The following is a 25,944-nucleotide window of genomic DNA, read 5'->3' on the forward strand; positions in this document are numbered from 1 at the left end:
CCACTTGACTTGGGGTTTCTGTGCATACCTCTCTGGAGGGACTCTTACAGGCTGTGTGTGTACGATGTTGCCATCTTGCTGCTCCAAACTTGCTGTGCTGTTCTCATGCTGTGGGGTGTTTTGCTGCTGTAGAATCTGCACAGACGACTTGTTCCTCTCCCGTTCCCACCGCAGTGTTGGGTTCACTAGCTCTGTGGTGCTCAACCTGGCTGTGATGCCTCCTTGTCTGACCTGCTGACGCAGTGCAAGTTTGTGGCTGGCTGTTGCCAACACACTTTGCCTTCCCTTGATTAATGAGGAGACCATGGTAAGTTGTTACTGTACTCCAGCCACAGCTGCAGTGCCTCTGGATCCTTTTGTCCTTTGTCCTTTCCATGTGGTTCGTTACCGTGTTATCCATCCTTGCTAGAAGATATATCTGTGCCCAAGTCTGTAGGGACCAACTCATACAGTGGGCCACACATCGCTGACCATAGAACAGTGGTCCAGGTACATATAATGCACCTACTCCCTGACCATTGCGGATGACAAAAACTAACCCAAGGCAGTACATATAAGGATCAGTCAGGTTAATTGGTGTATTCAGACTAAGGTCCTTGGTGCTTAGTGCAGGTATACTGGGGCTGGATTAGAGCAAAAATGTGGACCATGTCGTAGGTTCCAAGGACTGGTTTGAGAAACATTGCTCTTGAGAAACACTGCTCATATCAGAAAGAAGTCTTGTAAATCTTATCCAACTGGCATGGACCAACTGGCTCAGACATTGAATACCATTTCCAAACTTTCCACAACCAAACCCGCAGGTCGAGAACCTCAGTCAAGAAATTGCTCCAGGCTTATTGCCAAGACCAACAAGGTTGTTTGGCCTGCATCTTATTATGGTCAGAGTTTGCCAAGGACTCTCCATGTAACACCTCAACTGGACCATGCCTGTCACAGTTGCCCATCCCCCATGTGCTTTTGTTTTCATTCTGTTTCCATGGCAATCTGGTTTTTCTTTGTATGTATCCACACATTTACTCCTCATTTCCTTGTGCATATAATTTGTAGATTATTGACTGTCAGCTGTTCATGTTAATTGTTTATATAATTGCAAAATTCCTCAGTGCAAATGTCCTCAATGGGACTAATAAAAGATTCTTACCTTGTGTTCATAGTTTGACTGATGTATTTACTATTTTGAAGTGTTTCACTTCAGTTTTTGTTTTTTTTTTTTTTTGTTCCATTTGGAATTGATTTGGTGGTCTTTTTAATAAAACTTAAAATAAATAATGAATAATTCATTTGTTCCATACCTTTTATCATGTTATAGTGCCTGCGAATGCCTGTGAATAGAGGATTACCAGCCCCCAAACACTGACAAAGCTGCTTTAGCTTGGGTACAAGTTGGATTTGCATATTGTCATACCATATGCAGGACTGTAAAAAAGAAGCTTCCCTCTCTTATCATCCTTTGCTAATTATAATATGGAATCAGATAAAGATAAAATGTTGATTTTAATTATTAAAATTAGTGCTGTCAATTCCAGGTGCCGCGATTAAAAGTCCTCACCAAGCTCTAGCAAGCTCAAGCTTGCTAGATTTTCTAATTAGCAATCCAGGTTAAATTAGTGGAATCAACACAATCCAGGAAGCCTGAGCAAAATCCTGGTGAGGACTTTTAATCGCGGCACCTGGAATTAACAGCACTAATTAAAATATTTATGTAAAACAGATGTTCTATTGTAACCTGTCACTGTACATACAGAATCAATGTGACAGTATGAAAGTGTTAAATCATTTAAAGACTTAAAATGTAAAAAATTCTAAAGAATAAATAGAAAAGATCAGAAACATGCTAAAAATACTGTGAAAAATTGAGATTGAGAAATAAACACATTAGACATCACTATTTAGAGTTAACCTGCGTTAACACATTAGTGTTTAGTAGAATTGGCTTAATTTGTATAGATGTATAAAATGAGGGAAAACAACTAATAGGAATGGCACCACAATGTCCTATTTCATATTTATCAATAGTAAGGGGTCAGACACCTTTGAAACAAACAAGATATAAAGAAGCCTGACCCCCAGATGGTACTGACAGGCTAAAATGTGAGGGTCAGACTCATGCACTGTGAAGCTGGCATTTATCATCTTGATATCCTGAAAGCATTCGCACATCGACAGATCTTCTAGCAATGGTGTGCAAGTGCATGTTACCATGGTATTAAGACACTCACCGCTATGTTTGGTTCAATGAGTCGATACTGGAGCTCCCTGGCCTTGTCCCACTCCCCGGATGTGCACAGCTGTCCTAGCTCACACACCTGCTGACCCAAGACATTCGCTAGTGCACACACTCCACCCACAGCACCTATCAAATACAAGAATAGTCAAGGTCAGCCTATAATTGGTTATCACAATGTAGTCATTGTAATCACTCATCACCATTATATGAACAATGAATATACTAGAAGGGCAAATAAATTATATTTAGAACAATATATTATTGGACACAATAACATGTTCAGTATGGTTATGTAAGATCCATTTATCTGTATGACATTATGTGCACCTGAAAAATTGTAAACAATGTTTTCAGTTGACAGCCTGTGTTTCTCACACAAACTGTACAATGATTGAAAAGTGCAAGGGCCTCCATGTATGCATGTATGTAATTGTCACGTATGGCCGCGCCCCCCTCCCCTAGCTGTCACTCCGGACTCCCTCGTGTCTGTGTTCCGTACCTGTTCATCCCGTCCTGCTCGTTTGTCTCTGTGATTCCCCGTTTGTTACCACGCCCCTGTATTATCATTCACACCTGTTCCTTGTTTCGGTCCCTTGTATATTTAGCCCCTGAGTTTCCCTTGTCCTTCGTCGGGTATTTTGGATGTTCGTTTGCTGTGATTACCCGTAGCGTGTTCCTGTTTTTGATTCGTCTGTTTATCGTGTTTCCCTTGTGTCATGCCTGTATACGCCTGTTTTTCGGACTGCCCTCCCATTATGAACCCGGACTGGCTTAGCAACAATGATGATGGTATGCCCTTGAATAAATCTCGCTCTTCTCAGCAATTGTATCCGTCCTCTCGCTCCACAGCGCAAGCTGCGTTAGAGTAATGCTTTGCTGCACAGGGCATCTGAACACATCTGAAAGTGCTAACTGAACCCGTTATGTCCCCCACGGCAACCCCTCTTGTTTTGGTTTTATTTGCTGGATTTCTCTTGGTACTTTTATTTTGGAATATCTGGTGTCAAAGAGTAGCCATGGAGAAAACAGGTTTGGGAGTATAAATAGGGGTAATTGGGTTGAATACATTTGCAAGTCACTTTCAAATGAATTTATGTTGTTAAATAGAAAGTTTTTAATATTAAATTGATTTAAATAGCTTATAATGCAGACATTCAAAATTAAGTATATAGATTGTCATGAGAAAATAGCCTTATTGAGAATAAGCATGCTCTCCATTGTAACATTTCTCCGGAATAAAAACACTGAGGGAACCAAACATGGAAACAGACATACAATGAATGCTGAGATAAACAGGAATAATGTATGAACCTCCATGGTATAGTCTGAGACCAGGGAGAAACATACAATAAGGGTAACCCTTTCACTAGGAGCTAAGAAACAGGGAATCAAAGAACACAGAAAAACCAAGAAGAAATACACATTTACCAAACAAAAGATCATGTATGAGGGCATAAGAAAAGCATGAGACAGAACTAACATACTTCAAACATTGACCCCCACTGAACCCAAGACAGACAGAGGATAAGGAGAAATCATAAGGAGAAAGGAGGAACAGCTGGGACAGAAGACATAGGTGGGACCAGACCAAAGGGGAAACACTGAAAACAATAGGCTACAAATACATTAACATTTACGGAATTTAGCAGACGTTGTTATGCAGAGCAACTTACAAAGTGCTTTGCATCTGATCACAGAATTCATCCTACGTGTGACACGGAGACAGAGGCAGCAGGAGGCAGAGGCTGTGAGCAAAAGGCTTTATTATCCATAACGTAAACCGAAATACTCAGGCCACTAGGCAGATGAAACACAACAGAATACTCAAGTCAAAGGAGGCAAGTAAAGCAGCCACAGGCGTATGGCAGGTCCAGTGCAGAGCAGGCTAACCCATGTAGTGAGGCGAGGGGTGCAGGCTGAATGTGCAGCACTGGACAGCGCGACCTGTGGGGATTTAAAGAGCCTGAGTCCAATTAGTGGCAGGTGCTAGTACTCGGGTGATTGGGAGTGAGGGAGTGACCGGGAGTGAGAGGGCGTGCGCAGAGTCGAAGTAGGCATGTGCGAGAGGGAAGGAGTGTGTGTACGCGCCCTCTGGTGGCGTCTGGGCTGACCCACCGTGACACTAGGTAATAGTGCAGATAGGCCAGATATCAAGATACTAGTGTTGTGTCGTTCACAAACGATTCGTTTGAATGAATGAATCATTTGTGTGAACGTACTGAATTGAATCACTTCCTCAGATGATTCGTTCCTTTCTCAGTTCAGTAGTTGAGCTCAGCAGTGACCGTGCAGGCCGGCAGGGGAACTGCAGTGTGGTCTGTGAATCTCTGAATCACCCGCGAATCTGGAGGCGGAGACTCTCATTGCGAGGGAACTGCGCTTGCTCAGTTATTCGTTCACTGCACTGAGGGCTCTCTTTCACTCTCTGATTCGTTCGCTGAACTGAGGGCTCTCGTTCACTCTCTGATTCATTCGCTGAACTGAGGGCTCTCGTTTACTCTCTGATTCGTTCACTGAATGTACTGTCACTGATTCACATTTGCGCTGCCACCCAGAGAACTGTTGCTAAGGACGTGATTCACATTTGCGCTGCCACTCACTCACATTTTCTATTTGATTGCACATTTAAGTTGATATTTTCTTCTGAATGTACAGTTTATATCTTAATTTTGCTCTTAATTTAATATTTATTTTGCACTCAAAGTTGTAGGTTAGTACATACTTATTTTTTGTATTATGTTACAGTGATCCCACATCACTTCGCGCTTCAGCTTTTGCAAATTCATTCTTTCGCGAGTTTTTATAAGATATTAACAGGGAAAAATAATTTGTGGTTCTTTTTCGCCGGCTGTCTGTGGAATTCGATCGGGGGAAAAATATATATACACTGCTCAAAAAATTAAAGGGAACACTCAAATAACACATCCTAGATCTGAATGAATGAAATATTCTCATTGAATACTTTGTCCTGTACAAAGTTGAATTTGCTGACAACAAAATCACACAAAAATCATCAATGGAAATCAAATTTATTAACCAATGGAGGCCTGGATTTGGAGCTACACACAAAATTAAAGTGGAAAAACACACTACAGGCTGATCCAACTTTGATGTAATGTCCTTAAAACAAGTCAAAATGAGGCTCAGTATTGTGTGTGGCCCCCACGTGCCTGTATGACCTCCCTACAATGCCTGGGCATGCTCCTGATGAGGTGGCGGATGGTCTCCTGAGGGATCTCCTCCCAGACCTGGACTAAAGCATCCGCCAACTCCTGGACAGTCTGTGGTGCAACGTGACGTTGGTGGATGGAGCGAGACATGATGTCCCAGATGTGCTCAATCGGATTCAGGTCTGGGGAACAGGCGGGCCAGTCCATAGCTTCAATGCCTTCATCTTGCAGGAACTGCTGACACACTCCAGCCACATGAGGTCTAGCATTGTCCTGCATTAGGAGGAACCCAGGGCCAACCGCACCAGCATATGGTCTCACAAGCAGTGATGGCTTAGTTACCTTGAAAAAGTAATCCGATTACTGATTACTCCTTTTAAAAGTAACTTAGTTACGTTACTGATTACTTGATTTTAAAAGTAACTACGTTAGATTACAAGTTACTTTAGTAGTTACATTCAGCAGCAAAATTAATTTTTCCAATACTTACTTTATTGGAAGTGCATTTTTAACAGTAACAATAAGTGTCTGTCCGTAGGAGTAGTCGCTACAGTATCTCCTGACATTACATTTTTGTAGCTGCGCGGTATTATTTGTAAATTTATTTGTAAACGTAATATAAGCGAACTGTTCAGTCAGACAGCTATTTGTTGTGAAACGAAATACCATTACAATTTCAAGCATTTTTAAGTAGGCTACATTAGTCAAAATTCCAGCACTTTTCAAACGTGGAACACAATGCAACATTAAAATTCTTCACGTAAATGTTCCTTCCCCTGTTTTTGAGGGGTGTTTCTTTATACTACCACATATCGTTACGGGAGGACACTGCAAAAAAATGACTTGTGAAACATGCTGGTGCTCTCACAGGGTCGCGCGCAGCATGCGAGTCGAGTGCTACGATCAGACGCAAAAGTAGAACTGACCAAGAAGAAAGCAAACTTATATATTTACTAGGGAAAATAAAAATAGTAACGCACAGTTACGTGGATAAGTACCTTTAATCTGATTACTGGACTGGAAATAGTAGCGCGTTATATTACTTGTTACTGAAAAAAGTGGTAAGATTAAAGTAACGCGTTACTGACATCACTGCTCACAATGGATCTCATCTCGGTACCTAATGGCAGTCAGGCTACCTCTGGTGAGCACATGGAGGGCTGTGCGGCCCTCCAAAGAAATACCACCCCACACCATTACTGACCCACTGCCAGAGGTGGGTAGGAACGCGTTACATTTACTCCGTTACATTTACTCAAGTAGCTTTTTGGAAAAAAATGTACTGGTAAGAGTAGTTTTAATATGAACGACTTCTACTTTTACTTGAGTAAATATGTGCTGAGAAAAACGCGACTTTTACTCCGTTACAATCGGATTTGCGTCGCACGCTACCGTTACTTTCGTTTTGTAAATAATTCGTCTTTTCAGTGAGAAGACTGACCAACGTATCGGCACCTGAGTATGAGTGACCAATCAAATGAAGCCGGTCAGTCACGTGATCACATGCACAAACTTTCTCCACCGGTAGCAAGAAAGTATGGTGACAGAAAAACCTACCGAGCATCCCTGACCTCACATAAAAAGGACAGTTATACAATGCGCTGTCAGTTGTGTCTGCCAAACGTGTGGACATTTCAGCCTACAAGAACTCAACATCAAATTTGAGGAAACACGTTGCGATAAGTTTGCCGTATGTATAATTTTGTGTAATGTTATATGTCTGAGGCATAACGTTTGTATGATGTAATTATTAAATGTAACGCAGTGCAATACTAAAAACCAGTTCACACTGAGTGTACACACTAGCAATATATGATGATTAAGTTTGCTACAAATTGATTCAGTTGACATCAATTTGTAGCTACATGTATTAGCTGACAGTCTCATCAGTTAGTGCCTTTGTGGAACACATTAAAGTTACAAAGGCCTAATAATTAGGAACAAACAAAAATACATATTATTTATAATAAATAATTTTTATATATTATATTTATTTATAATAAATAATTTTTAAATATTATATTTATTTATAATACATTATTTTTATCATTAAAAGTCATTGTTTCCAGTAAATAAATTTCCCATGATGTCATTTATTGACACAAGACAGTACTCATGCACTTACTCACTACTTGAGTAGCTTTTAATCAAAGTACTTTTTTACTTTTACTCAAGTAAATCTTTGGATGCATACTTTTACTTTTACTTGAGTAACATTTGGTTCAAGTAACAGTACTTTTACTTGAGTAAAATAGTTGAATACTCTACCCACCTCTGCCCACTGCCAAACCGGTCATGCTGAAGGATGTTGCAGGCAGCAGATCGCTCTCCATGGCGTCTCCAGACTCTTGTCACGTCTGTCACGTGCTCACTGTGAACCTGCTTTCATCTGTGAAGAGCACAAGGCGCCAGTGGCGAATTTGCCAATCCTGGTGTTCTCTGGCAAATGCCAAGCGTCCTGCACAGTGTTGGGCTGTGAGCACAACCCCCATCTGTGGATGTCGGGCCCTCATACCATCCTCATGGAGTCGGTTTCTAACCGTTTGTGCAGACACATGCACATTTGTGGCCTGCTGGAGGTCATTTTGCAGGGCTCTGGCAGTGCTACTCCTGTTCCTTCTTGCACAAAGGCGGAGGTAGCTGTCCTGCTGCTGGGTTGTTGCCCTCCTACGGCCTCCTCCACGTCTCCTGGTGTACTGGCCTGACTCCTGGTAGCGCCTCCAGCCTCTGGACACTACGCTGACAGACACAGCAAACCTTCTTGCCACAGCTCGCATTGATGTGCCATCCTGGTTGAGCTGCACTACCTGAGCCACTTGTGTGGGTTGTAGAGTCCGTCTCATGCTACCACAAGTGTGAAAGGACCACTAACATTCAAAAGTGACCAAAACATCAGCCAGAAAGCATAGGTACTGAGAAGTGGTCTGTGGTCCCCACCTGCAGAACCACTCCTTTATAGGGGGGGTCTTGCTAATTGCCTCTCATTTCTACCTGTTGTCTATTCCATTTGCACAACAGCAGGTGAAATTGATTCACAATCAGTGTTGCTTCCTAACTGAACAGGTTGGTTTCACAGAAGTGTGGAACCTGTGTTATATTGTGTTGTTTTCTCCCTCCTATAGTGTTCCCTTTATTTTTTTGAACAGTGTATATTGTGATTTTTTTACATGACAAAATCCCACAATGTCTATACATATATTATAAGTATTAATTCTAACAATAAAGGAATGTTATAAATAATAAAATAGTACAAATTACAGTAAATAGTGCAAATTTACTCTCGGAAACGAGAACCAGCATCGCTTGCCTGAGACGCTACTTGCATACATGAGATTGTAAACAACATGACTGGTTGTTCGCTGGACAAGCACACATGCACAGAACAGTGTGTTTATGTAATGTAAAGGTGTGTGGAGGGTTTATTAAGCCTTAATATAAAGTATAAATGCTTAAATAAATATACCGTTTCTACTTAGTGGATTTTCGGTTATTGAAGGTGGTTCTGGAATCTACAGAATGCGATAAACGAGGGATTACTGTATTTGTAATGTGATTTATATTTCCTATAATAATCCCAACATTTAGTTGCATATTTTTTATTTATATATTTATATCTATATACTGCTGTCTACTCAAATAACTATTTCATAATAATATAGAAAATTTGCACCTTGCTCACTATAATTGTGACGGGCAGGGTGAGCAACTAAAAAGGAAGGGATCACGCCAAGTCTCAGGGAAAAAGGATGGTTTAATAGAAAGTGTGCAAACCAAAAACCCGTGCAATATCTCCAAATTAAGGATATAATGACCAGCGGTCAACTGGTACAAAGACAAGACATATATAGGCAAACAAACAACCCTCAGGTGAGACGGATCACGGGCTCCGCCCACTTGAGGGACGCACACGACGTCACAAAACAACAACAACAGCCGCTGTGGACGGAGGCAACCGGTAGGGGGCTGCCTCACCTTGACAGACCCCCCCACCAAGCCGCACTCCCCTCCACTGGGTGTGTGGCACACAGCGGCTGCACACAAAACACGAAGGGGCAAGAAGGCAGGGACAGGCAGGGACACACCTCCTGCAGTCCGGGAGCTGGAACACAAAAACACACAACATTAATCAGCTCACCTCCCTGGGCGGGACCCTGGACCGACTGGGCCGTTAACAACACAAAACCGCCGTTCAGCCAGTGAGCCCCAAGGATGTGCGGACGAGGAGTTGCGGCTCCTTTCTCGTCCCTAGTGTGTGTGTGTGTGTGTGCAGGTTACCTCCCCGAGGCGTGGTTACTTCTCCTCCTGGACCTACCTCCTCCCAGAGCTGACCCCTGCCTTCTACTAGGGGTCACCTCAGCCTCCTGGGGAGCCAACCCCTCCCGGGGCCCCTCATCGCAAGGTGGACTCCTCCACCCAACCCAGGAGCGCCAGAGACCGAGGCCCAGAGCACCCCCAATGCGGGCTAGGGAGCAGCCCCAAGGGCCTCCTGGTCACCCCAGGCAGGAGGGAGGATCTCCATCTCCAGCAGGAGTTTCTCAGACCGGAGCCCCATGGTCCCCAAACATCCAGGGGCTCAGCCCTCTAGGGAGGGGCTCTTTATGACCGGGCTCCGGTCACCCCACAATACAAGGGGGCTCCTGCCAGGTGGAGACCCCCACAAGGTCCAGGAACACCACGACACCGCCAGGGGGAAGCACCTACAAAGAAACAGAAAACACACACACACACACACACCAACATACAACACAAACGCGCCCCACCGACGCCCTCCGTGCCATACCCTGTGGCACGGGACCACAACCGGTCCCCCCCCAAACACACATTTAAGGGGAGGAGCAAGTGTGGAATTACACACAACAACGACATTTCATGAGCACGCTAGGACACAACGAACACGCAAATACTAGACAAACAGAAATAGTGCACAGACAGTAAACGAACGGAACCCCAACATGCGTGCTCTACACATACACAATAGTGACGCGCCGCTCAGAGTCGCAGTCGCTCCCCACATTAAACACACGACACACGGGGAGCGAGGCGACAGTGACGAGCGGCGACCGCGTCACACACACGAAACACTGAACATATAACAAACGAGCATGCACACTGATCCTAAGGTCCGCTACCCGTACACACTTATAACACACACATGAGAGTTTTCCCAGGCAGACACCCTGGTCCTCGCCGTGCCACACACAAACAAACGCACAGCAGAACTCTCGCAACAAACAACGAACACGAAGAGCTTTCCCAGGGCAGACTGCCCTGGTTCTCGCCGTGCCACAAACACACACACAAAACACAAAAGCTCGGGGGAGCTCTTCAAACAAAACACCACACAGACAAACACTTACCACGAGACATGACCACGAACGAAGGAGAAAGTAAAGAACACTGGCGGCTTCCGAAAAGTGGCTGGTCATTCTGTGACGGGCAGGGTGAGCAACTAAAAAGGAAGCAATCACGCCGATTCTCAGGGAAAAAGGATGGTTTTTAATAGAAAGTGTGCAAACCAAAAACCCGTGCAATATCTCCAAATTAAGGATATAATGACCAACGGTCAACTGGTACAAAGACAAGACATATATAGGCAAACAAACGACCCTCAGGTGAGACGGATCACGGGCTCCACCCACCTGAGGGACGCACACGATGTCACAAAACAACAACAACAACAGCCGCTGTGGACGGAGGCGACCGGTAGGGGGCCGCCTCACCGTGACAATAATGAACTTTTCTCTGAATTTGGATGCATCTAAATTTAGTAGATGCAAATACATCACAGATATATGAGACTTTTTGGAAGGATCTAGAGACAATAAATCATTCCAAGGCTGCCTTATAGGGGAGCTAGGGAAGAGAGTCAAGGCACAATGTCTGATCTGAAAATATCTAAACAGATGCGAAGAGAGCAAGTTGAGCTCAGAGGCCAGTTGGGCAAACACATGATGCAATAATGTAATTCCAAAGTGCAACTTGTTGGCTTTCAGAAACACTAAAATAAATTTAAAAAACATTGTGGAAACAAAGTAAATGTTACTTGTATTGAGCAAGCACAGGGAAAAAAAATATGGAATCACTCAATTCTGAGGCAAAAAGTATGGAAAAATTGGAGGTAGAAAATAAGGACACACCCAGTCAATTTCCTTTCCCTAAATGGACACCTGCCTCAGATTAGATCTGCTCGTTAGTCTGCAGTTAAAAACACCTGCAGTCATGACACCTTGGAGGGCTGCTGGACGAAGTGGAGTGGCAAGATCCATGGCTGCAACAAGAGAAATGTCTCTTGAAACAAAAGAGAAGATTGTGAAACGTCTTGAAGAAGGTAACTCTTCACGCATGTATCCAAGATATGGACCAAATAATAATAGCATGGAATGGTTGTTAAAGACAAGCATACTGGTAGACCAAGAAAGAACTCAAAGCATCAAGATAAAAAAACTTAAGGCCATTTGTCTTGAAAACCAAAAAAGTACAACTAAACGGATGAAGCATAAATGGGAGAAAGCTGGAGCCAATGTATGTGACCGAACCGTAAGAAATCGCCTAAAGGGAATGCAAGCCTTGGGTGTGTGTTTTTTTTTTTTCTTAAATAGAAAGGGGCAGGAAAATCAAGGGTTATTCTCTAGAACAGGAGTGGCCAACCCGCGGCTCGCGAGCCGCATGTGGCTCTTTGCCTGGTTTCATGCGGCTCCCCAGCCGGTCCGCGGGCTCACCTGCACAAACGGGGCGACACACTGCTACATTTTCGTTGTGCGTGGTTTGTTTACAAGCCTAGCGAGCCGCTAATACTTTTAAAACCGGCGTAGTGGAAAACACTCATTTGACTGTCTTCACAGCTAATAATTCTGTTAATAATACACTCGCCGCCCCCCCCCGCTCAACAAATTACACTCGCCACTAGGGGTGACCTGCGATAGTCGCTGATTCGACTATAGTCGACTATACCCCCTAGTCGACTATGAACGTCATAGTCGAATGTACCATTCTAACTGCATGGCGGTGCCCAAGGATGCTGCTAAGCATTAGTTGTTACATGAAATGTCTTGTTTTTGTTATATATAGCCTTTTGTGAAATAAAATCATCCTAATATCTGTTAATAAATATTTAAAAATGATGTTTGCGCATTAACAATAGGCATCTTCCTTACTACACATTAATAAATCACACTCTGCAGTAGCACCATCCAAACGAGCGGAGCTGAACACGCAAAACAATACGCAGCATCTGCCGAGATTATAACTGCTACTAAAAAACTTTCAAAGTATTTTGAAAAAGATAAAGATGAATCAAAGAAAGTAAAGTGCTAGTTATGTCATCAACGTCTTTCATTTCGCACGACAACAACCAACATGGCATAAAACGCGTAAGGCGAAAAAATACTTTTTGTTTCGGTCGTGTCGTCTCGTCGCGGTGCGTCTCGGCAAGTAGGCCTATAAACATTTTTTGATGTTGTTTGCTTTTAAACCCCGTTACTTGAACCTTTCCTTATACTTTTTTGCTGTTGTGTAGCAATTTTTTTTATATTTTCAGGCAGGCATATTTTATTTAAAATATTTTTGACATTTTGCACACTGCCTGTCTGACAGTTCGATATGCGCAATGCGCACTGACGGTTAATGTTCTCTAACGTTTCATAAAAAAATAAATAAGTAAATAAATAAAAGCTGAATAAAGCCAACCTACCGTGTTTATTCATTTATCTGAGTGTTTTAGGTTTTTACTTTGAAGAGGAAAAAAGTCCTGAATGAGAACGGGATCCCGTTTAAGGTGCTCTAAATAAAAAAAAATAAAAATAAACCCGATTCGACTATTAGTCGACTAAAGGGAAAAGCTGACGAATCAGATTCGACTATGAAAATCCTTAGTTGAATACACCCCTACTCGCCTCACCCTTCCCCCCTCAACAATCTACACTCGCCCATGTATGATGTGGCTCTTTTCCGTAACACAGTAAGAAAAGTGGCTCTTGGTCTATGACTGGTTGCCCACCCCTGCTCTAGAAGCTGCTGATATGGTGCTGTTATGTGCATTGGTGAAGGCTAGCTCTTCCACTTTTCTTTACTCCGAGTGCTGTAAGTGTGCCAAATCAGGGAATAGATACTGCTGAGTTCCAGTACATTGAACTGGCTGCAGTCTTCTTGGCCACCGTCTCAACCCGTGCCAAAGGGAGGTATTAGCCTAGGGCAGTTAGCCCTAGCCCACGGAGCTTTGAGAAGTTCTACTGACCCGTTTATGACAGGGGTACGCAGTCAGATAAACTTGGGCTATGTTTACTACTGATTCATGAAATTAGTAAATCAGGTAAACTCTGTTTTGCATCTGAAAGTCAAGCAAGGGGACTGGGAATTGACTCACCTACTGTGTATGCAGCCATTAGAAACCCAGCTGATCCTGCCAATATTTGGAAATCCTGTGCTCTGGTTTTATGTGCAATGAGACCTATTCTGGTGATCTAACCATTGCAAATGAGAAAGGGCAGAAGACATTAAAAACATTAATGGATTTGTATTATTAGTTTAAAATATATGACGTATTGCGGCCTACAAAGCAATTCTAGTGCTGTGCAATGATAAATGGTCACTAGAATATTCTAAAATGATTCTCTAAAAAAATCTAATTAATGTGTTGTTCTATTCTCGCTTTCCCAATGTGATCATTTTGCATTTCATATGGTACTTGTTAGAGAACTTTAGAGAAAAAGTATTAAATAAAAAAGTGTCTCTCACATCTCCTCCACTGTCCTTGATACCAATTATATTTGGATGCTGGGATAACTTGACCACTGCGCTCAATGGTAGATCCAGAAAGGTGCTGGCGGGCACATTGTAGAGGACAACAGGTACAGGGCTGGAGTCTGCCACCTACGTAGTTGGGTAAATAAACATATCAAAGGAGCAAACATAACATGAAAATGTATGAATTTTCCATTTATTAGAAGTAACGGCAGTGCAGCTAGTCAGTAGGGTGTGCTCGGGCGCCCTCCCAATAAATTATCCAGAGAATAAATGCTACTTAGACATATTAACTTTAAATTAGGGTTCACACACATAGCGTAGTGTGGGAAACCTATTTTTGCTCTGATTTTTAAGGTTCACACACAGTGTGGGAACTTTGCGCAAGTTCACCAGGACCACACACACCTATAGGGACTCACATTGGCCTGATAGTGGTGCTATAGCATACCATGTTACTTTTTGGCCAATATCTCCCACACCGTAAGTCATAGAAACAAAATTCCACTTGTTTTGCATTCCTTGGCCAAATTCAATAGGACTACTACTATACAGCCATTAAACTCCACCCACTTAGATTTTTTTACTAATTAGCATAATATGCAAAACTTGGGTTTTCATGTGATCACCACAATCTTGGTATCAAACACCTCAGAAGAATCTCATTATCAATAATTTTGAACAAAATTGGGACATTTGCATACAGTCTGGTTGTCACATGTCAATCAATAGCTCTGAGGCAGGGCCTAATATTTACTTTAGGATCTACAGTTGTGATCAAATTTATTCAACCCCCACTGAAATAAAGTGTTTTGGCCAGTTTGACATTGATTTTGATCATTTCAGTCATCTTATTTACAATTATATCAAAGAGGCACTTATAAATTAGACAAACATAACATAATATTTATGATGGAATAACCACAAATGTCTTTACTGTGCTCACATCATTATCAGTTTTATTCAACCCCCTAGTGACATTATTTTTTAGTACTTAGTACAACATCCTTTTCCAGTTATGACAGCTTTCAAGCGTGAAGCATAGCTTGACACAAGTGTCTTGCAGCGACCTATGGGTATCTTAGCCCATTCTTCATGGGCAAAAGCCTCCAGTTCAGTCACATTCTTAGGCTTGCGCACTGCAACTGCCTTCTTTAGGTCCCACCAGAGGTTCTCAATTGGATTTAAGTCTGGTGATTGCGATGGCCACTCTAGAATGTTCCAGCCTTTCATGTTCAACCATGCTCTAGTGGACTTGGATGTGTGCTTCGGATCATTGTCCTGTTGGAAGGTCCAACGTCTCCCAAGCCGCAGGTTTGTGACTGACTCCATCACATTTTCCTCCAAGATCTCCTGGTACTGAAGGGAATTCATGGTACCCTGCACACGTTGAAGCTTTCCTGTACCATTAGAAGCAAAACAGCCCCAAAGCATAATTGACCCCCCGCCATGCTTCACAGTAGGCAAGGTGTTCTTTTGTTCATAAGCCTGGTTCTTCCTTCTCCAAACATAGCGCTGGTCCATTGTCCCAAACAGTTCTAATTTAGTTTCATCTGACCACAGTACACTGTTCCAAAACCTTTGTGGCTTGTCCACATGACTTTTGGCATACTGCAGTCGACTTTTCTTGTTCTTTGGAGTCAGCAAGGGGGTGCGTCTGGGCGTTCTGGCATGGAGGTCTTCGTTATGCAGTGCGCGCCTTATTGTCTGAGCTGAAACTTCAGTGCCCACATCTGACAGGTCTTTTTTCAGTTCCTTAGCAGTCACGCGGCGATTTTTCTCCACATTACGCTTCAGGTAGCGCACAGCAGTCGCGGTCAGGATCTTCTTTCTGCCACGACCAGGTAACGTTTCCACTGTGCCCTTTAACTTGAACCTGCGAATGATACTTCCGATAGTGTCTCTTGGAATATTTAACAACTTCGCAATCTTTTTATATCCATTGCCATTCTTGTGAAGAGCAATAACCTCTTCTCTTGTCTTCTGGGACCATTCTCTTGCCTTCACCATGCTTGGAAACACACCAGTAGATGTCTAGAAGGAGCTGAGTATCACAGTCCTTTTAAATCTGCCTAATTGGTGCTTATCATGCTTGATTGCTGCTCGTTGACATCCACAGATGTTTTCAATACCTGATGGAAAACACTGGAATGAACCTCTGTTCTTAGGAGTGGTAGTCGTAAAGGGGTTGAATAATTGTGTCAATGAAGAAATCACAAAAAGGCCATTTAATACTTTATGACAAAAAAAATTGATGCTATCTTAGTTGCATTTAGTTCTTTAACAAGTCCTTGTAAGATTTCATTATGAACACAATTACAAATGTGCACTGAATTCCATAAAACCCTTCGCAGCATTGGGGGTTGAATAAATTTGATCACAACTGTATATATCTCAGCAATGCTTTGACCGATCTTCAATTAATTGGGTTTGGCCATTTGACAGGCTTATCATAGATATTTACAGGTGAAACTGACATGGTATATCCATCTACACACCCCCTAAGACATATTCAAGTTGTATGTACTAGTACTATTTTTATACTAGAAATTCCAGAATTTCTCCTACATTGTTTCAGTTATCAATACAAAACTGAACTCCTATGATTCTATGCAGAAATCCTAGCAACTTTGTAAATACATGTGCTTTGCAAAAATGTACCAATTTTTCACTTATCAAATATGTATAATTTGTACTTTTCATACTAGTCCTAGCATTTTCACCTAAATCACACATTGTCATACTCAGCAGACTCTGAAATGCAAAGATCATGAATAAAATTCTAAGGTTTTCATTTATATTTTATATTTATATTTTTCATATGCATCAAAATGCTACCATCATAACACATCAAATTCACATTGCAATAACTCCGCCATAGTATGGTTGTTATGAAAATTGACCTGCATATTCACATGACCATTGTAGTGATGTCTGCCAAGTTAGAGCCAAACCACAAACGGCTCTACAGTAAATATTTTCATTTTCCATACTGAGCAGTGCAGGGAGGAATCAAAAACTTCTAAGCCAGGCACCCTTCTTCATTCTCCGCACATTCCCCCAAAACTTCTAACACTTTAGAACCCATGGTTTCTGCCTCAGCCCCTCTCTATTTCACATGCACTCACAAAAACACAGGTTTCCCTATAGGATTCACATACACAATAACCCATTCCTTGCCATTACTCAGTTACTTCTGATTGCTGCAGCCGTACATTGTTGGCCCCTACATGTATAACTATCTTCAAATATTTCTTATTGGCTAACAGTCTAAGGTTGTCACTAATGTCCGGTGCTCTGGCTGAAAGGCTCCATCTTAGGACCACTATTATTTACATTCTATATGCTACAATTGGGCATAGATATAAACAAACATGGTGTCACTACTATGCAGATGACACTCAACTTTACATCAGCCAAACTTGATGACAAACTCAGTTTAGGAAAAATTGAGGCCTGTATAACAGATGTTAAATGCTGGATGTCACTAAACTTCCTCTAACTTAATGGGGACAAAACGGAAGTTCTCCTTCTGGGCCCAAAGGCCGCAAGACAGAAAATACCAGATCTAATGCTAAATCTCGCAGACTACCCCATTACTCCTGGCTCAGTAGTCAAAAATCTCGCCGTCATACTCGACTCTGCCCTATCATTTGATAAATACATAGCTAATACTACTAGGATAGCTTTTCTACATCTCCGCAACATTGGCAAGCAAAGAAATGCATTATCACAGCATGATGCAGAGAAATTGGTATATGCATTTGTTAGCTCCAGATTAGACTACTGTAACTCATTACTGTCAGAATGCTCATTTATCAATCTAAATAACTTCAAATAGTTCAAAATGCTGCAGCCAGAGTTCTGACTAGAACTAGAAAATTTGATCATATCAGGCCAGTCCTCTCAGCGCTGCATTGGTTCCCAGTTAAATTCCGTATTAATTAAAAAAATTCTTCTACTGACTTATCTCCTATTATGAACCACCCATATCCACTAAGATCACAGGGTGCTGGCCTCTTATTAGTTTCAACAATTAATAAGGTAACAGCAGGGGGAAGAGCCTTTTCCTATAAGGCCCCCCAACTATGGAATAACCTTCCAGAATGTGTCCGGTACTCTGTCTCAATCTTTAAGTCTAGGTTGAAAATGTACTTATTTAGTTTAGCGTATGGTAATTATAATAATAATAATAATAATAATCTTTATTTGTATAGCACCTTTCATACATACATGTAACTCAAATGTGCCTCCTTAGATAAAGGTACAGATCCAGGGGTTCATGGTGGAGGGTTTTATGGTGAACTGGGGCAAACTGAGTGTGTGTGGGGGAAAAGGTTTATTGACAGTGTAGTGGAAAGGATCAATGCATAAGCTGAGCCTATGAGATTTGAACATTGTGATCTGTGGTTGATATAAACTCATCACTTATCATCTTTCATGTACTCAGTATGACCGTATTTTCCAGACTATAAACCGCTACTTTTTCCCCCCACGATTGGAACTATGCGGCTTATAATGAGGTGCGGCTGTTCTGTAGATTTTTCTTCACCTGTCAGGGGGCGGAGCAGAAAGTAAATCAGGTCGTAGGTCAAAGAAGAATCAAAGAAGAAAGGGCTCATTTTCATTGAGCACATGCAAGCAGCAGGCACAATGGAGAATTTTTTTCAAACCAACGTGTGTTGTGCAGAATCCGACTCCCCTCGTTTGCACCTGTATAAAGACGCTACAGATGATATTCGGGAGTTACAGTGATTATAACTTAGTTCATTGAGCACTCTAGTTTTGTCCTAACTAGTTTGTGTTCTATTAATCAAATTTAAGCATATTCATGTATGCTTATGTGACCTCATATTCATGCCTGTCTGTGCATTATGTGTAATTTATTGTCCAAAATTGGAAATTAAGAATGGCTTAATGTGTAGAATGATAGAACAAAACTCATACTTATTTAGGCAGAGTAATACGAGTCCATTTATTTCGGAATAGGGAATTGTCTTTGTCTTGCATTGTGCTAGTCTGCCTTTCATCACCCATTAACTGGACCTTGGGGGAAAGGCAGTTGTCACAAGGCGCTCTCTCTCTCTCTCTCTCCCTTTCTCTCTCTCTCCCTTTCTCTCTCTCTTTCACCTCAAAGAACCTCCTGCCCAGACAGAGGTAATGAACATTCAGTAATCAAAGTCCAATGGTCAACGGCGTAGTAACCAATGAGTGCACTACGGTGACGTCTCTGAAAGTTAAAAATCCTTGCGTTTGTGTTGTCGTCAAACTTGCTTTCATTTTATGTAGCCTTTCAAGTCAAGTTCATATTCTTTTCTTAGTTAAATTAAAATTAATTCTATTTGGCTGACAGACATTGATTTTAGTTTAGTTTCGAATAATCCTCAGCAAGTCAACCAGTGCAACCAGGTTTGACTGCACCCCGCCAGATGCGACTGTGACATCACTGCTAAGTCTTCGTCATTTGGGCAGTATCAGCGAGGCTGGCTCCACGAGAGCTTAGCCACCGCCGGAGTAAAATGGATCATCGATAGATCCACCTTCACAACCTACCGGAACCGCACATGGAAGGGTCCTGCCTGGACCACAATAAGATGCTTAGAATTCACGTCCTGTTTTGGGGTTGCCAGTCTAATTTTTTGCCTACAAATATGTCTATCCCTCCCTAAAATCCGGTTTAGTAAATGTCGTCAACATTAGCCTCTGCCAGGATCATTTTTCTCTCTCTTTCTAATTTCTTTCAGACCTCAAGTCCCTACCTGGGTCCTACACTAGTTAAAGACGTCTTATGTTAGTCATATAATCCATTTAGAATCCAATGAGCATGGATAGTTGTTTACTATTCTTTGTTATTGTTTAAATTTCTGTTCTTTATTGTTCATTATTATATCTTTGGTTTAGATTAGTAGATTTACATATAGGTTTAGTTCCATTCTTGAGCCAACTCATTCCACATGTTATTCCTTATAATGCATCAGTTGTGATATTAAACATTCAATTCATTATTTCTTCGTTCAAGTGCATTTGGGATTTCTTAAATTCTGGTTTTGTATTTTCTCTATGATTGTTTCTTTTTCATCAATTAAACTTTTTTTCTTTTATCCAGTGAACAATGCAGTAAAATAAATAAAGTATCAATATACACAACTTACCTGTGTATAGTGGTCAATGAGTGCACGGTCATCCATCCTACCATGATAAAAACATGGTGTCACTACCAACACGCAGTCAGCACCCGCATTGGCCATGTTTTCAGTCATTTGGATTGTTGCTCTGGTAGCTAAGAAAATAGAATTGGTTTAAGAAGTAACTTTAGACTTTCATTCAATCATTTTAACACATGGCATTTTGATGTAAACTGTGTCATCACATCTAAAAAGCTAACAAATGGTAATAAAAATATCTATTTAAAAATAAAATTAAAATAGCTGCAAATAGAAATCCAAGATCCAAGGAGAGAAGCAATCATGGGTTTTTGCTGCTGTCAAACCAGCTAATAATGACAACATAAATTCCCATAAATTAAAATATACATCCTAAATAAAAACCTAATCAGTTGAGACTGGGAGTTGAACCCAGGTTCTATTACCTTCACAACACAACAGTCCCACTGGGCCACAGAGTGTAACTTACAGATGAAAAACAGAGAGAAATATCACCTCCATTTCCTATTGATGCAGGAAAAATAAATAAAGGACACCAGGGGAAAACTGGCTCTCTCAGGAAGGATCAACTTAAGAACAGACTAATTTCCCAAATAAGATCAATAACCGGAAAACAAAAGAGCAAAATATACTCCCTTTAGATTCCAGGGACGACTCCAGGGAGATCAAACGTAGGAAAAACAACTTGAGGAGGAAAGGAAGAACTCAAGTAGAGAGAAAGGAGCTCAAGGGAAAATCCACCAGGGCACCTACCAAGAATTACCAGCCAGTCTGAATGTCAGAACACTGAACAAAAGACTCAACAACGCGAGTCTGATTTCCCAGGCTCTTTAAAGCTTGGCCACAAAGCTTCATACTGTTTATATATATATACACCATTTTGGTCCGGATCCGGACCTTGGTCTGCCTATTAGTGACCTGTGTTCTAGACCAACTGAATGTATGTCCAGTATGTCTGGGAGGGGTTGTCAATACTGCTGAAGCTTTATCGCCATTCACAAAATGATGTGTCTCACACCACATCTCATTTAGGGGGGCCTTAGGCGAAGGGCCAAGGATGTTGTGATTGGGCTCTGCCCCCACCCCAGAACAGCCTCTGGCCATAATTAATCTCTTAATGGCTGTGCTGTCCTTCAGTCCATTCTTCTCCATCCACAGGTAGGATTGTCAGCCACCTCTGCTACCTGTTGGTGGTATAGTCTACAAAGGGGCTTATCCTGCCATGGAACCTTCTTTGCTTCTGTATGTCCCCTATTCCTCTGAGACACAGCAGTCAGAATTCCAGCTGACTCCTTATTTCTTAAATATTGCTGATACAGTTTTGAGATATGCCTTTACTAATTCTGATGTTACAGGTTACAAATGTCAAAGCATTCATGTTCCCATTGTAACGGTGACAGCTCCGGACCCTTCCCTGTGGGCGTGTCATTATGTCGTCTGCGTGCAGTTATGTCCATGTTAGTAGTTCCGTGGGTGTGGGTTGTTTGTGAGCGTGTTCGTTTGTTACACCTGTGCCTTGTCTCGAGGTCACGTGGGTCTGTGTAACTCACCTATTTAATGTGCGTTCGCGCAGTGTCGTGTGCTCGTCTTTGTCTAAAGTTCATGCCTGTGCAAACATCGCGTCAGCGTGCTTGCTCCGCTAGTGCTGGACTTTACGTGTTTGTGTTCATTAAATGTTAAGTGTGCATCGCAAAACGCTAGTTGTGTCTCGTCCTTCCTCTCACACACCAGCGTCACAGAAAGACGAGCCTCTATAGATGCCCGGATACGCCAAGCGTCCAAAGGGGAAGAAAAACCGACATCACCACGGTACTTCCCCAGTGCGGCGGCGCGATGTCCCCGTCACCGAGCAGACCATGGAGCAGGACCCGTTCTGCGCGTACATGCTCTGCGCAGCGCGGGACGCGGAGGATGCAGAGACGGCGGAACACTTCCGTCAGACTGCGGTACGCGTGTGGAGGGAGAGAAAGAACCCCGCGTCCGTGGAACTGCCACCCCGTGCAACGGGCACCTGCGAAAGAGAGGAAGACAGCGCACTTCTCCCAGTCTTCCCCGAGGAGGAGGAGACCGGTGAGCCATTTCTGGTGGGTACGGGCGCCTTGTCCCTCACCCCTCCCGAGGATGAGTTCGGGGAAACGGACTCTCCAGGCAAGGAGGAGGACGAGACCTACCCCCCGTCGGAGTGTTCAGAAGCCACCCTGGACTACGGCAAGGCGGAGGAAGACGACGAGACATACCCCCCATCGGTGTGTTCCGAGTCTACTCTAGACTACGGGGAGGGTGATGAGGACACCAGCTCTCTTCCCTCCAGCCACACATTCTCCGCAGAGCGACACGAAGCGGAGGTCGACGTCAGTCCTCCCCCTTCCGTATTCTCGGCTCCTACCGTATACTATGGAGAGGGGGAGGACGCCAGCCGCTCTCCGTCTGTGTGTTCATCACCCTTCGGGAGTGAGGACGAGAGCGAGGGGGTGGAGAGCGTCTCGGGACGTTCGGGGAGCACTGTGCACCTCAAGAAGGAGGTTCCCCGGTCCTCCTCAGCGGCAAGCAGCATGGCCTGGTCCCGCTGCCCGACCACGGAGGAATCCATGTCGCTGGGTTGGAGCGTCTCCGAGAGCGAGGAGGAGATGGAGACGTCAGGGGGCGAGGCGAAGGCATCTTCAAGAGAGCAGGGGGGTCCTGGTGTAGCCAGCGCTCCAAGGTGGGTGCGTCACGTGCCCTTGGAGCCGCCGTGGACACCAGCCGGCGCGCGGCGTAAAGCCAGGACTCCAGCAGCTCCCCGAGGGAAGCCCCCTGGAGCAAGGCCAGCGGGAGCCCCGAGCGACGCAACGCGCGCGCGGAGTCGGAACCCGAGGACCGGAGGGGCTCCGCAGCCTGTACCGCCTGCCGTGCCCGCCCAGCCTGCTTTCCCTGGAGGGATAGCACCACCGTGTGCGCTTTGGCAGGCAGCCGGAGCGATGCCATGGCTGCCTGTCCCTATATGTTTGTCTATTCCCCTGTGTCTCCCTAATTTCCTTTTCCCGTTCATTCCTCTTGTGTTTCATGTGCCAGTGTGTGTGTTTGTCAGCGTGCCATTGTTTAATGTTTTCTCCCCTGTCTTCCCAGGGAGGGTGTGCTAGAGTTGTTCGCGGCGGTTCCCGCCGTCGGGGGTGACGGCTCTCGGAGGCTCGTGATCCCGGCGGCTCCGGACCTGCCCCGTCGGTGTGGGTTCGGGGCTTCCCAGCTGCGCGGGACGCTCCGGGAGTAGCGAGCCCCTGGCGGAGGGTTCTGTCACGGTGACAGCTCCGGACCCTTCCCTGTGGGCGTGTCATGACGTCGTCTGCGTGCTGTTATGTCCATGTTTGTTTGTGAGCGTGTTCGTTTGTTACACCTGTGCCTTGTCTCGAGGTCACGTGGGTCTGTGTAACTCACCTATTTAATGTGCGTTCGCGCAGTGTCGTGTGCTCGTCTTTGTCTAAAGTTCATGCCTGTGCAAACATCGCGTCAGCGTGCTTGCTCCGCTAGTGCTGGACTTTACGTGTTTGTGTTCATTAAATGTTAAGTGTGCATCGCAAGACGCTAGTTGTGTCTCATCCTTCCTCTCACACACCAGCGTCACACCCATATACTGTATTATGTGAAAGCAATTATATATATATATATATATATATATATATATATATATATATATATATATATATATATATATATATAATTGCTTTCACATAATACAGTATATAGGAACATGAATGCTTTGACATCTGTAACCTGTAACATCAGAATGCTGAAATGTAGACATAAGCAGGCCAGTGAAAGGGCTTTGTCCGCCTGCCAAACTGCATAATTAGGTTTTATCAAAACCTCCATTCCTCCATTTTATAGTCTTTGTCATTTCTTTCCACATGATGGAAGTGGAAAAAGCACATATATACATATACATAACATTTGTACACACAAAAAACACATAGGCTATACACTAAAATCTTAAAGGTAAACAGCTCACATTCACAGCCAGAACCTGCCATCAGCAGCTTGGAATTGGGCAGATCCTGCTTAACTCTCCTGACAACCTCTATCCGCTCTTCTGTTGTCAGATACGGATACTCCCCATTAGAGCCCTGAACCACAAGGCCTGCCAGTCATAGAAAATAAGATATCGAGGCAGATACATTTCTTTTTCACATAAAAGCATAAGGTATATATTTACATTAAGTGTACCAAAGTTCTGAAATTGTAAATGTATGGATATGTAAATTCTTAAAGAATGCTTAATGCTAAGGTTATGCATAATTTTTCAAGACAAGATAGAAAGAAAACGTTATTGGTGAACTACTGGAATTAATGCCATTAAATAGTATTGTACATAAACACAGACTCAAACAGGAATTAATAACTGATAACTAGAAGCACAAACAACCATAGACATAAATAAACATACAATTTAAAGAACAAGGACAACAAGTGCTGTCTGGAGTGTAAGTAGTGATGTGAACATGTGGTTAGCATGTGCAGGATGAGAGGAAGCCAAAAGTCTGAAATGTTGTCATAAGTGACATTAGGATAAAATTACATTACAACATTTATAAAATTTTTAAATGTAACTTTTTTGTACTGCTTAATTCCACATTTGTTATTTGTTTATGGTGTTTCCACAGTTACTCTAAAATGTGAAAAATTGTATAACCGCAGTTGGTATATTAAAATTTTTGATTGGTGTTATAGTTGAAGGTAACAATTATGAATAACATTATTAATAATTCACTATTTTGTGACTTGATCATTCTTTTCATTTTAGAAACACAGTTTGCATTTTCAACATTTACATTTTCAACTTCTGTGTTTCATAAAGAAATCAATTATGTCTACATAATCATTTCAAGATAATCATATCAGTTTATTAATTATATGATCGATACTCACCTTTAAAAGATATATTGTTATACTTTTGCAGATTTTTAGCCAGGCTTTCATAATCTATTGCTCCCTCCTGTGTAAAAGGAGTGACTACAGGAGGATAAATTCCAGCAATGTCAAGTCTTTGACCAGCATATTGGCTTGATGATCTCCACAGAGAACCAATACTTCTCCTGTAGATATTAAAACATCTGATGAACAACATGTCTCTGGTTTTGGGTCTGAAAATAACAGAGAAGGAGACTTACTGACCTTTAGCTAAAACTGTTCATTTCAGTTAATATTCAACAGCAGTCTAAATATTGACAGAATTTAGAGCTAACAATATCCATTTAACAGTGGTCAGTCTGAAACACAGGAATGAATGAGTATGCCTTTACTAAGTCACTCATTTAAGTGGATGTTAACATCCAAAGATGGTATATAGCTGAAAAAAAGCGGATAATTAGTTTGAAAGCTACAGGGCCTGCTAGTTAAGATCAATCAGTCAATCACATTTTATTTATATAGCGCTTTTTACAACAAAGCAGTTGTCACAAAGCAGCTTTTACTTGTGTCCAAGTCCAAGCCCCCAGTGAGCAATCCAAGGGCGACAGTGGCAAGGAAAAACTCCCTAAGGGAATGAGGAAGAATCCTTGAGAGGAACCAAGACTCAAGGGGGGAACCCATCCTCCTCTGGCCGACGCCGGTCACCATGACAAAAATTTAAAAAGAGAGAAAAAAAGGAAAAGATGTGAGGGATCAAAGT

The 25,944-nt window shown here is 42.7% G+C and overlaps 1 protein-coding gene across 2 annotated transcripts in view; it reads right to left on the bottom strand.

Annotated features, from left to right (window-relative positions):
- The window catches only part of hoga1 (4-hydroxy-2-oxoglutarate aldolase 1), a 47,230-nt gene extending 21,818 nt beyond the window's left edge, over window positions 1–25,412 (bottom strand). Inside the window, exons 1-6 of one of the 2 annotated variants that reach the window (XM_077020808.1) lie at window positions 25,203–25,412; window positions 24,286–24,414; window positions 20,292–20,419; window positions 14,134–14,268; window positions 13,763–13,859; window positions 2,223–2,356 (exon numbers count right to left, since the gene is read on the bottom strand). In XM_077020808.1, coding sequence (XP_076876923.1) covers window positions 2,223–2,356; window positions 13,763–13,859; window positions 14,134–14,268; window positions 20,292–20,419; window positions 24,286–24,414; window positions 25,203–25,401 — 822 coding nt within the window. In that variant the 5' untranslated portion in view covers window positions 25,402–25,412. The remainder of the gene's footprint in view (window positions 1–2,222; window positions 2,357–13,762; window positions 13,860–14,133; window positions 14,269–20,291; window positions 20,420–24,285; window positions 24,415–25,202) is intronic. The other variant, XM_077020814.1, reaches the window with a different exon arrangement.
- Between the last annotated feature and the right edge of the window lie 532 nt (window positions 25,413–25,944).

The sequence above is a fragment of the Brachyhypopomus gauderio genome, chromosome 1 (assembly GCF_052324685.1).
Source record: "Brachyhypopomus gauderio isolate BG-103 chromosome 1, BGAUD_0.2, whole genome shotgun sequence".
Taxonomy (NCBI): Eukaryota; Metazoa; Chordata; class Actinopteri; order Gymnotiformes; family Hypopomidae; genus Brachyhypopomus; species Brachyhypopomus gauderio.